The sequence below is a fragment of the Phyllostomus hastatus genome, unplaced genomic scaffold (assembly GCF_019186645.2).
Source record: "Phyllostomus hastatus isolate PE091 unplaced genomic scaffold, TTU_PhHast_1.1 phas_contig_148, whole genome shotgun sequence".
In the NCBI taxonomy this organism is placed as follows: Eukaryota; Metazoa; Chordata; class Mammalia; order Chiroptera; family Phyllostomidae; genus Phyllostomus; species Phyllostomus hastatus.
This window is the reverse complement of record NW_025333607.1, coordinates 21,576,864-21,589,263: the sequence shown is the minus strand read 5'-3', so window position 1 is coordinate 21,589,263 and position 12,400 is coordinate 21,576,864. Positions and strand designations below refer to the sequence as shown.

Here is a 12,400-nt window from a genome sequence, read left to right as displayed (position 1 = left end):
TGATTAAATGCATGGTCTGCTGTTTGAAGTAATATTCAGTATTTGATGTGATGTATAGGGAGAGGTTCAACACTGATTATGGCCTAGACCCTACTGTTCTTAATCATTAAAGTTTTCTAAGGCATTACATTTTGAGTTAATTATAAATGATTTTGTGATTTTTATATAAATCGACTTTTTAAAAAAAAGATTTTATTTATTTATTTTTTTAGAGAGGGAAGGGAGGGAGAAAGAGAGAGAGAGAAACATCAATGTATAGTTGCCGGGGGTCATGGCCTGCAACCCAGGCATGTGCCCTGACTGGGAATCGAACCTGCGACACTTTGGTTCGCAGCCCGCGCTCAATCCACTGAGCTACACCAGCCAGGGCTATATAAATCGACTTTAACTTGAATCTGTGAATGGCCTTTAAAATCAGATTCGAATTATATGTGTAGAATAACGTAAAGTACCTATAATGTGCTATGTTAGAACCGTGCATTTAATACATTTAATTTGTTAGGCATACAGAATTGTTTGGATCGTTGTTTCAGTTTTCATGAACTATGTGAATATATATGTATTTTTTTTTTAATTTAGCGCTCCAATGCCCTACCTGATCGGAATCCACTCCAGCCTCATAGAGGTGAGTACCTTTCAGGCATTCGATAGTGATCAATTCACTCACAAAACGGTAGTTTAAGCAGTTGCACTTTGAAAGACTATCAATTATCTGGTACAAAGCAGTGACTAATTTACACTTCCATGGTCATTTTTAAAAAGGTAACTTTGAAATAATTTGATTATCATTTATATACTGAATGGTCTTCTTCAATGGCATCAAGCCCATGAAGACAAATTCTGGTTGGTGGAAATTGTACGGTAAGTTTTAGATCCTGAAAACTAAAGTTCTGAATGGACCACATTCTTCGTGGCACTTGGGATTTTTATAGACACAGGAAAGTCAGAACTCGTGTCACTGGGAGTTGTAAAGGGAATGCTTATTCTGCGAACTTCATTTTATCAGTATGTTTTTAAAGAGGTGGTTTGCATGCACTGATCATGAAGTTTTTCATCGGAATATAGCTTTATATTATTTTTAATTTTCCACCTCCTTGGGGATTAGAAATGTGGCGGTTTTTCTGCACTGTCATCACGACATTCCACATTGGTTGTGGTCCCTGGAGTCATCACTGTAGTGAACCGCTTTGCACTTGGGATCAGTGAAATAGCCAGAGAGGACTTCTTACGAGGTCAGCATCTGGAGCAGTGCACCCAGGGCGTGGATCGTCACGGTCGCATGATGCCGGCTGATTTCAGTTTCACTCAATTTTGGGGGTTTTTTTTTTGCTGGTTGTGCATTTCAAACTTCCACCCGAGCTCTCACCTAAGTGAGTCAGATTCGGCTTCTCGTTGGCTGCTGTCACCGCACACCGTCAGCCATACAGGACAGCCGCTCTGTCGGTCAGGGAGTTCCTCGGGCCACGGTTTTGAGTTGTTTCACCTCTAGTAAAGAATCCATTTGGATGAGCTTCCATTGGAGGTTCAATTTGCTTTTCATATTGAAGTCCGGGCTGGATAACATTAGGACACTTTGTATTTTGTTACTTTTGGAAACCTTGGTCCTTAACCAGCAGGGAAGGGACAGAGTGATAAAAGGCGGCAGGAGCGCACAGTTATTAATCTGTCATTAGATGGTGGGACACCTGACCGGCAGCACATGCACCAGCGGTGTGACTGGTGCTCAGCCTAACGGTCCTTGGTTGGAATGGTTTGCAAAAGTGATCAGATTTGATTTTGGTATTAGTGTCCATGTCTTTTTTTTAAGATTTTATTTATTTATTTTTAGAGAGGGAAGGGAGGGAGAAAGAGAGAGAGACAGAAACATCAATGTGCGGTTGCTGGGGGCCATGGCCTGCAACCCAGGCATGTGCCCTGACTGGGAACCGAACCTGCGACACTTTGGTTCGCAGCCCGAGCTCAATCCACTGAGCTACGCCAGTTAGGGCATCCATGTCTTTTTTAAAGTAATGTATCTAACACAAGATGTAATTTTTACAACATATTTATATCTACAGATGAAAAATATTTAAAGTTGTTGATTATACCTGTTATATATATTTTTTGCATGGTTATTCTATATCAACTTTTAAAACAAATGATTCAGCTTTCCACAAGTATCCTAGAAAGGGATACATGTTTTAAATATTCAGTTAAAATGATCACATACTTAACGGACACCTATGGGGGGTGGAATAGTACTTTTTGAAAGGAGCAGTTTAAGAATCACTCACCCCTGAAAGGACTGTCTTGGAGAAGCAGTCTGTCTGTTGGAGCTTTACCTCGGCTGCCACCGTTAGAGGAGACCGCTGGGGCCGGGAGCGGGGAGTGCTGCGGGGGGGGCGGGGGGCGGTGGGGGGGGGGTGTTCAGGGCAGTCCTGGCCGCAGGCGGGTGCCCGGCAGCGCCTCCGGGACCTGCTCCGGGGCCGCGCCTGCCGCGGCTCCATGCTTACTGCGTCTGACTCCGCAGCCTTTCCCCTGAAATGCTGATCTTTTGTGCTTTTTAAACTTTGTATGTGGTATTATCATTAAAATGTAAATATATGTGTTTACATGTTTCACATACGAGACTGAAGTATTTTTAACTCTTTTGGTTATTTTTGGCTGCCATTCCAACTCATTTTTTTTTTAAAGGAAGAACCAGATAGTCTCCCATTTCCCGTCAGACAAGACAGTTTCAAGACTTCCAAACGTAATTGTTCAAAAGATGTGACAGTAATGCCCTTTTCAATCTTCCCTTTAATTATTTGTATGTAATCACGAGTGGAAGATGGCTCCCAATCTCTTTTTAAAATGCAAGCCTGCTCCCAAAACGCGGGTGAGGACCCTGCGCTCCGCCTGCGCACCAGACGCTCTAGACTTTGGGAGAGCGCGCAGCCGGGGCCGCGGCCTGCAGCGACCCGGGCCCCCCCACCTCGGGGGGCGGGGGGCGCTGCCGTGGGGCTGGGGCGGGCAGCTCCAGTGCAGAAAGGCCTCTAGACAAAATGTGGCCCCAACTCCACAAGACCACGTGGCCGCCGCGTCTGTGTCGCTGCCGGGCTGTGACGTTTGTGGCCTGTAGTCCCCGCCCCTGGAAGGGTCGTCTGCAGAGGACGGGAGACACGCCGACCACCTTCTGCACAAGACTTCCCATCTCTGTCCTCGGAGCATTTTCTATTTTTGAAGAAAAAGGAAAATTTTATTTTTATGTTTTCTTGCTCTTTTTCCATCTAAACAAGTATGACTTTTACGATCTAAATATAGGAGAGTGAGATCACTTTATGGGCTGTGTGGCTGTCCACTTCTATTTAGGAAGAACAACAGCTAAATCCTGGTTTGCAGGGAAAACAGATAAAACACTGACATTACTCCAACTTAAAAAAAGATTTAAATTACATGGTATTTTTTAAAATATAAAATTGTTCTCATTTTAGAGGTCTCAGTGTATTGATTTCTTAAAATGAATATATTTTCCATTGCCTTTAAAAATATTTATTGATGTATTTTTAGAGAGGGGAAAGGAGGGAGAAAGGGCAGGAGAGAAACATCAACATGTGGTTGCCTCTCAAGCACCCCCTACTGGGGACCTGGCCTGCAACCCAGGCCTGTGCCCTGATTGGAAATCGAACCAGCGACCCTTGGGTTCACAGGCTGGGGTTTATTCCATTGAGCCACACCAGCCAGGGTACATTTCCATTCTTATTGGGTGGTCCCTTGAACAAAATTTAATATCCAGCTATTGCCAGGTCTTTTAAAATTAAGAGCAGCTTTGAAAAAAGTATGTATTTCATGGTAACACTGATTTCCTTTATTCAGGGTTTATTGTTAGTGTCATCACAAAGCATTTTGGGGTCACATGGCCATTTTTCTAGGCTATTTTATTTTTTTAAAAATACATCAGTTTATAGATTAACTTTATAGTTTTTGTTAAAAGGACAACTTAAAATTGAAGATGTATATTTGCTTATAAAATAGGTTATTTTTGTAGTTTTGCTGTAATTTATAGATATCTACATATTTGTGTATATAAACCTTGTTTACATATATGTATAAACATGAAAGGGAAAGGAAATGAGTTCATTTATAAGTGTTAATTTCTTAAGAAGGGCCATGTTTTGAGTCTTACTTTAGAATTATTTTAATGTCTTTTACAAGGATTTTTAGCATCATACGCTGCCCCTGCCCCGTGAATCCATGTTCCACTTAGATATCATAGCTTTCTTAACACTAAAGACTACCACGTCCCTGGAAAATTTAAAATTCTACCTAATGTGCATAGATTTCAAATTCTAAATGAATCAGAGAAATTTTAGTCTTGCCCAACTTAAACCAAAAAATTGGCCAATTTAAAATTTAAGGTATTCAATAATTTCCAAAACAGCTATTATTCTAGAATGTCCCTTTAAAAACTATCATGCTGAAATTAATTGACCTACTGCTAGTTGACCCATACAATTACAGAATTCTGAGACGATGGATATATTTCACTAATGAGCACCTCATTTGCATTAGGGAATAATACTGTTTGCTATCATTTACATAAAACTATTAGTGGTATATAACTTAAGTATTCATAGTAGGTTAAATAGGAAACAAACTGTAAATATTTTAAGCATGAAAAATCTGATGAAATTCTAATTCACTACTATTTGTCCACATATTGACATAATTTGGCCAGGTGACTAAGCTGTCAAACAAATAAAGCAAATAAGTCAAATAGTTAATCTGATAGGCTATTAAATTTGACTCTTATGTTGAAACTTGTGTGATAAATATTACTAATAATGAACTACTTATTACTGCCTCTTCTGTCCTGTTTTCTTATTCGACTTCTAGCCACCATCCTAAACTTTTACCAAATTGAAATCGAAATATAGAGAAAAATATGGATTACTTTAAACTGTAGTTGGTCTATGTGAGATGTGCATTATGATTTATGCTAAAAATAGGCATAGAACTGGACACAAGTTCCATCATAGGGTTGAAATTCAGTTGCTCAAATTTAAAGAATATAAGTTTTTACAGTTCACTATAGCCATGCCTATTCTGTAAGTCTTTGTTGTAACCTCTCTTTGGTCGTTAAATTATACTCAGTGTCTCTAAACTAAAACAGCATTGAGATGAGCAAACATTTTATTTTAAGCCTTTTTACCCCATCTTTTTGAACGGTTGCATATGAACTATTTTTTTGTCACAAAGTTGTTTACATTCTTTTATAATGTAGGATTACCCTTTTTTTTCTTCTTCCCAGACTAATGCATTAAGATAATTTTCTCTACATTTCTAAGCTCACTAGGTTGTGGACAATGTACTAAGATGTTTATTTGTAATTGTGTTTTTTGAACAGAGAGTGAAAAATAAATCACTGGAGGATGTGGTTATGTTAAATGTTGACACAAACACTTTAGAATCACCATTTAATGACTTGATCAACCTCCCGAGTGACGTGGTAAGTCCGAAGGCTCTTTCCTGGTGAACATGGATGCATATGTATGTCTTCTCCCGGACCCTTGAATCGCCGAGAGCGATTCTGCCCACCGCGAAAGACGGGGATAAAGGGGCCGAGGGCGCGCGCGGACTCACCGTAGGGTCTGCGGGTCCCATTTTTACCTTTCGGCAGTGGAGGAGCCGGCGAGCCGGGCCTGATGCTCCTCATTGTGAAAGCAGGAGCGTAATTAAAAAGCTCGGTGCATTCATTAGGCAAGGCTCCTTTCAACCTGCGTCTCTTCATCTCATCTTAATCATTATATTACAAAGTAGGCATTTCTGTCTGCCTAGTGGCATGTCTTGCAAAAGAATGAGAGTTTTTGAAGGAAAGAGAAGGGAGCCAATTACCGGCTTGGCTTCCCCGCCACCTGCCAGCGCCATTCCTTTTAATTAATGATCTGATGGCGCTGGTCAATATAATAAGAAATGCTGGTACAGTTGGGGTCAGAAAATTCTGGCTTTGATCTCCCTCAACTTTCTGAAACATTTATTTGTTTTCTCTAAATTATTTCAGTTTTATTTTTAATCTTCTCTATCCCGCTGAGGGCCGCAAGAATGAAAACCTACACGGAGTGTCATTTGCCGTGGCGGAGCAAAGACTGCTTACTTAGAATTCTATTTGTAAATTAAACTGCAGGCCCAGTTTGTCATAAAAGACATCTGATCCTTTTGAAATGACGAAAACTGTCTTTTGTCTGTAAAGGCTGATAAATTAAGTGCCAGTTCTCGCCTGGTCTTTGATCTTGCAAAGGGGTGTGTGTGTGTGTGTGTGTGTGTGTGTGTGTGTGTGTCTGCAGCTTATAATAGGATATATTCTGTATTTCATGTGAAATGGTCTCCAAAAGTGCATTTTTTGGCCTTCATATTCCTGATAACAGGGCAAAAATACGGACTAGTCTTGTTTCTGTACATGTTTCAATGCTTGTTTAAAAATATCTTTCTAACATAGCTATAAGTTAAAATAACCCCCCTTTAAAAAATTATTCTTTTCAGGGATATTTGAAAGTTAAAAAAACCTCCACTCAAATTTGCAAGTCTCTAATATTGCAAGTACTTTGAAATCATTACTAAGGAGTTTGAAAAATGAAATTAAAAAATCTCAAACTCAAAAAATACACTAAAACTAAACTTGATTGTTTTTATGGCTACTGATGGGAAAATATGATTTTAAAGTTGAAATCAAGTTATTTATGCCCACAAATAACCTAAAATACTTGCTGACCTTGAAGCAAATTAAATTGAAGTGTTTTATCTCACTATAGTAAAATTCATGCTACGTACGAACAAATCCAAGCCCTGATCACTGAAGAATTGTATTATCTTTTTAGCTCATTATAACTAGATTGCCTCATTATAAAAATTTTGCAGAAGGTGCTAGAAATGATTAGAGTTATTCATTTGGAAACCCATCAAAGTATCCTTCATTGGAGAGAGGAGTAATTATGGAAATAAAGACCCAACTTTTAAGAATGTTTTCCTCCTGTGCTTGTGTTTGCTACTGTCAGTGCCTCTAAGGAGAAAGGGTTGTTTCCTTTTAAAGAGGAGGAAGAAAAATGGGAAAGAAGTCAGCTTTTCCAGTGCCAAACTGCAGCTTTTATAGTCTGCTTTAATGATAGCTCCTTCTTTCTTTGAGAAAAATTATCTCGAACAGTCACTCTTTTGATGGGCAATTCTTTTTGAATTCAGAGGTAGTGCTTTCCCAGTCGGATTGGTTTGCTGTTAACGTGCTTAGTTAAATATGTGAAGGAGTTCAACAATGCTCCCAGATACAAAAGCCTAAATGTATAAAATGGCACGAGGGAACATCGTCGTAGAGTAACAGTTGGCTGGACATCACTGGAAGGGGGAGAGAGACTCTCAGAGGGACCTCGGGGCGGAGACGGAGCCGCGAGGGTGCATCAGGTCCGGAGCCGGGGCTGGCACGTGGGAGGAAGGCCGAGCCGGAGCTGGCGCTCGGGTGGTGCGGAAACTGCTCACTGCAGCAGGAGATGTTGCTTTGCGTTCCAGTCCTCGTCCTAAAGATATTTTAGATGATTGTTCAATCGTCTCTCGTCACCAGTTTTCCAAAAGCCATCCCTTACACTCCTGTGGGAAATACGATCAAGTAGCCAGTCCCATTTTCTATCATTGTAGATGTTTCAAATGAGGCATGCTCAAAAATCACAAATGATCTTACTGAATTTGGGTGTGTGTATGTGTGAGAGAGAGAGATCTGAGTGAATAAAACATAGTGGAAGCCTGAAAAAAATATTTCTGTTGGGGTTGTTCGGTTATTTAGTAAATTAACTGGGACTGCAGCGGGGCCCCTAGAACCGGGGGTGGGGGGTGGGGGCCCCCCCCAGCAGGGGCGCCGCCCTTCCCGGCAGGCCGGGGGCTCCGCGCGCACGTGCACCCGATTACTGCGTCCGCCTGGCCAGCGGCCTCGGCTGCTCCCGGGTCAGCGGTCACAGTTGTCCCGAATTACTCGTCTTTCTTCCTGCGGACCCTCTGCTGCGCTGCACGCTGTAATCTTCTTAATGGCTTCATTCCAATATTCACACATAATATTGTGGATTTATTGACTGTTAGAAATACGACCCTGCCAGTAGCAGTTCCGCCGCTCGAGGAATTGAAAATTGGAAGAATAAATCAGGGCCCCGCGCTCAGGAGCCCTTTGTTTTCCGAGGAGGGGGGGAGCGCTCTTCCTGTCTTCTGACAAGAACGCTTGTTTTTTGATTCCATCATTTCACTCTAGATTTGGATCATTAGAAGAAAACGAAACCCCGGTTTTATTGGGAGTGATTTTAACGATATTGATTATTACATGGAATAACTTTTAAAAGCAGTCGATCCATTAAGATGTACTGTGGTAGTTTCTGTCTGTGAATACCTTGTGACTTTATTTTTTACTGGCCGTGCCAAATATAGAGATCTTCAAGCATGTGTAGTTTGAGTGTTTTGAAATAAAAAAGTACATTTTAGGGCTATAAACGATGTCAATTAAAGTTAGCGTTATTGTGTTATGTTTTTAAGGGAGGGGAAATAAACCCAGTTTGATTAAATGTAACATTTAAAATCTCAAACGCAGTCATTTTAATTTAAGAAAATACATTATTGAGAGCTCTCCTCATTCTAAATATATTCACAAATTTAGTTTCAATTATATGCTAATTTGAAATATTGTATTTCCAAGCTGTTATTGCTCATTTTAGTTTTTATCATCGACGTTTTTCAAGTAACTTGGACGACTGTTATTATTTCAGAAATAAATAGGACAACCCTACTTGTCGGGAAATTAAGCTAATCACTAATTATAGTGAGATTTAGGAAATCTGTCTTCCCGTGACTGTTCAGTTAAAACAGTTATAAACTAACTCTTACAGACGACAGAGGTTGGAACTGACATGTGAAAAGTTGCATGCATTTGAATATGCATCGCTAAGCAAGTGAATCTTGACCCCTCTTGTTTAACCCTCCTTGGGTCACTTTAACTCAGTAAATTGTAAGGAATCGTGTGCTCGGAGGCAGGTCAGCAGGCTTCTCCCCGTGTCGAAGGTGGAGGGCGGAGAGTGGACTGTCCACGCTCGGTGTGTCTGGTGCTGCCGTCCAGTGGGTGTCGCCCGCAGACCAGGCTGCAGCGCCGGACCCTGGCCTGTCTCGTGCAGGCGCGGCGGCAGCCAGCGCAGGGAGCGCCTCTCCCCAGACTTACCGCAGGAGCGCGCACCCTGTGTTCCTTGCGGGGAGGAAAGGCCGCGGCGACCTGCTGGACTGCAGTCAGGGCTTTCGTCTGTTTGAGTCGCTCGTTTTCATCTTGTCTGGAATAGCACTGGAAAACGGTACTTTATTTTCTGTTACGAGGGTGTGTCGGAAATAGCGTACACTGACGAGTTAATTGTGCAATTCAGTGCAAACCACAGTGTGTTCTGTGTAGGCTGGCTGACCGCATTCAGGATCCAGCATATGTAATCACTGCAACCCTGAAGAGACCTTGTTGTAAAATGGAGTCATTTGTATAAAATAAATACTGCTTATTTTTATAGTGAGGATTCCAAGGTCTCTTGAACAAATAGGTTAATGTTTTTATTGTGATATGCAAAAAGACACAGATTGTTCTGAATTACCAAAAATCATTAAAAGCCTAAAGAACTAGAGAAAAAAAAAACCCCAAAACTCTGATGCGAAATATAGTTTTAGACCTCTGCATTCAAGTGAATTAATTAATGTGGGATAAGTTTGGAAAAGAATTGGCTTTTTTTTTTCAGAGAACTTTTAAAATTAGCTTTAACAAAATTTAAGTACACGAACAAATTTAACTCTTGCAGGCAGCTCTACAGATAGTCAATAGGCATGCTTAATTCATTGGCTTTTTCCTCTAATCCAACATGAAGGTTCAATATGTTGAATTGTCATAACGCATGTTATAAAGAAAAAAAAAGGCCCCAGGGAACGTTCTATTGGTTCCAGGTTTGCGGCAGCTCCGCTGTGAGTCTCACTGTGTCCGCAGTGAGTGGAGCTCCCAGCGGTTTCCAGAGTGGCCAGGTGAGCAAGACGACAGTGTTGTGCAGGTCCCAGGGTAATTTAGAGAACAGTTTTTTGTTTTAGTTTACTAGCACAGACTGCAGGAGACAAACACAGCTTTCAGTTGCACCCTGGAGACCTGCAGCCATGCCCCGCCCCCGTGGCCCCGCAACCTCTAGAATCTGGGCACCCAGACGTGCGTGGCTGCCCAGCCACCGGCCGTGGAGCCTCTCTGTGTGACTAGCAGGCCATGGTCAGTGAGCACGTGGGGAAGCGGAATAGGATTGCGTTTCTTTTATCTTTTGTAATAGGAGTTGCTTTCCAAGTCCCGGTTTAGCTGAGTGTTCCGTCCTGGAGCGTTTTATGAGGGTGTTTTCACCCGACTTCCACAGCCTCGAAAGGAAGAACCTGGAGGCATGCTTCAGCCCCGCTTTGTGGGCCGTGAGAGCCCGATTGTGTCCCCGGGCTCCGGGAGCGGGGGCCACTCGGTGAGGGCGGCCCTGAGCCTCTGCGCCCGGCGCTGGGTGTCTGCGGAGACTGGCCCCTCTCTCCGGTCGTTCTACTCAGAGATGTGATTGTTGGTGAGAAGTTTTTGTTGTCGTTCATAAGTAAGGTATTAGAGATTGTGCCGTTTTCCCTGCTGTTTTCTTGGTGTGTAGGTTTTTAAACTTAAACGTTAAATACAAGAGGAAAACACAGTGACGCAGCATCTTAAATTCTGGGCTTCCAGCCACTGAGAAGATGGTCCTTCTTTTCTTCCAGCGGAGCAGAGACCGACCGTCTCTCTGCAGTGACCCGGCCCTAGTGTCCCCTTCACGCCCCTGCCCTGGCGCCTTGTTTACGTCCATTCATAGTTTCCTGCTCTCGGCGACATCGAGTGCGCACGAAGCCCTTGGCTGTCCCGTAGCTTTTCATTTCCAACTCAATTGCCTCGCTTTTCCGCTGATGTCTTTTATTTTTACCGTGTCATCTTAATAGTGTGCTTCTCTGTCTTACTGCGTGTATACGTGTGTGCATAGTATGCACATGTATGTATGTGTGTGTGTGTATGTGTGTATGTAGTATGTATAATCTCCACTTGTTTCTACTCCTTCACGTTCTTGGCTTTTCCGTACTTAAGAGACTCTGTGTGCGTGACCTGACGCGCTGTGTCACAATCGGTCCCCGAATCTTGCTGTGACACCACAATGACTTGGGGATGTTCCCGGGCCCCACAGACATCCTGTTCCATTCAACCAGAGCAGCTAGCAGAGAAGTGTGCCCGGGACGGGTTGTTAATTGGTTCCCTCGTTCTAGAGACAAATGTTCGTTGAGTGCCCACTGTGCGCCTGTGCCGTGCTCGGAGCTGAGCGAACGGGAAGACGCAGAGGCCGGTCTCCTGGAACTCAGCATCTGTCAGGCCGCGTGGCCACACCCAGTCACAGGGGATGTTGGGAAACAGTCGAGTTAGCCCCCCACCGGTCAAAACCTTCGGATTTTTATGACCAAAGAAAGGGAGGGGGGTGTAGGGGGACTCACAGCCCGCTCTGTCCTGGGTGAGCCGAAGGGAGGGAGAGTAACCCCAGCCAAGCCGCTGTGCCCTTCTTACTGGTCTGCGGACTCAGGTCCGCCTCCCGCAGCCCAGCCCCGTGGCCGTGGCCGTGTGCAAGTGTCTGTGCGGAACTGGCGCGAGTGACGGGGACGAGGAAGCCAAGCAGAGTGGGAGGAGAGGCCGGCCCCTTCGAGAAAGGGAGAGAAGTCCCGGTCGGCTGCGGTGGGCCGAAGAGAGGAGAGGCCTGTGCAGCCCCAAGGCAGGTCACGGGGCCAGGCAGGCGCGAGGCCACAGAAGACCTGTGGCCTCGTCAAGGACCTTGGGCGTCCCTGGATGTTCGCCCGAGACTTTCAGGGGAGGAGGAGTGAGATTCGCCTTGGCCTCTAGCGACATCGCCTTGGGGTCTGGGTCCCGAAGACCCCTGGGGAGCGGAAAGGAAGCAGGGACAGCGCTTAGGAGACCGGTTGCCGCCGGCCCGGTGAGAGATCGTAGGCGCTTGAACCTGACCGTGGCAGGAACGTAGGGAGAAGCGGGCGGACGTGGCCCCTCCCGGAGGTTCGCCGGCAGGGCTGATGTGCCGCGTGCGGGGGACGAGACGGCACAGTGTGGAAGAGGGCCCACGAGGCCACGTTTAGAGCCACGGGGCGCGTGGAAGTGACTTACGAGAGACCCTGGCACGGAGCTGGGCTCACGGCGGGAGGAGCGCGGTCCGGTCGGTCGTCTTACACTCTAAGACGCCTCGGAAGAGAAGCAAGTCGCAGACGACACCACGTTTGTTAGGGGCTGACGGGTCATTTACACACACACTCAGAAGCGAGGCAGCGATGCCCTCGGCGAGGGGATCATGTGCTTTTCATTTAGTAGAAG

General features: G+C 44.2%; 1 protein-coding gene across 3 annotated transcripts in view; it reads left to right on the top strand.

The window, feature by feature from the left end:
- Positions 1–12,400, top strand: part of DENND1B (DENN domain containing 1B) — a 153,327-nt gene that overhangs the window by 92,334 nt on the left and 48,593 nt on the right. For all 3 annotated transcript variants that reach the window (XM_045859644.1, XM_045859661.1, XM_045859653.1), the window contains 2 exons: positions 580–625; positions 5,366–5,467. In XM_045859644.1, coding sequence (XP_045715600.1) covers positions 580–625; positions 5,366–5,467 — 148 coding nt within the window. The remainder of the gene's footprint in view (positions 1–579; positions 626–5,365; positions 5,468–12,400) is intronic.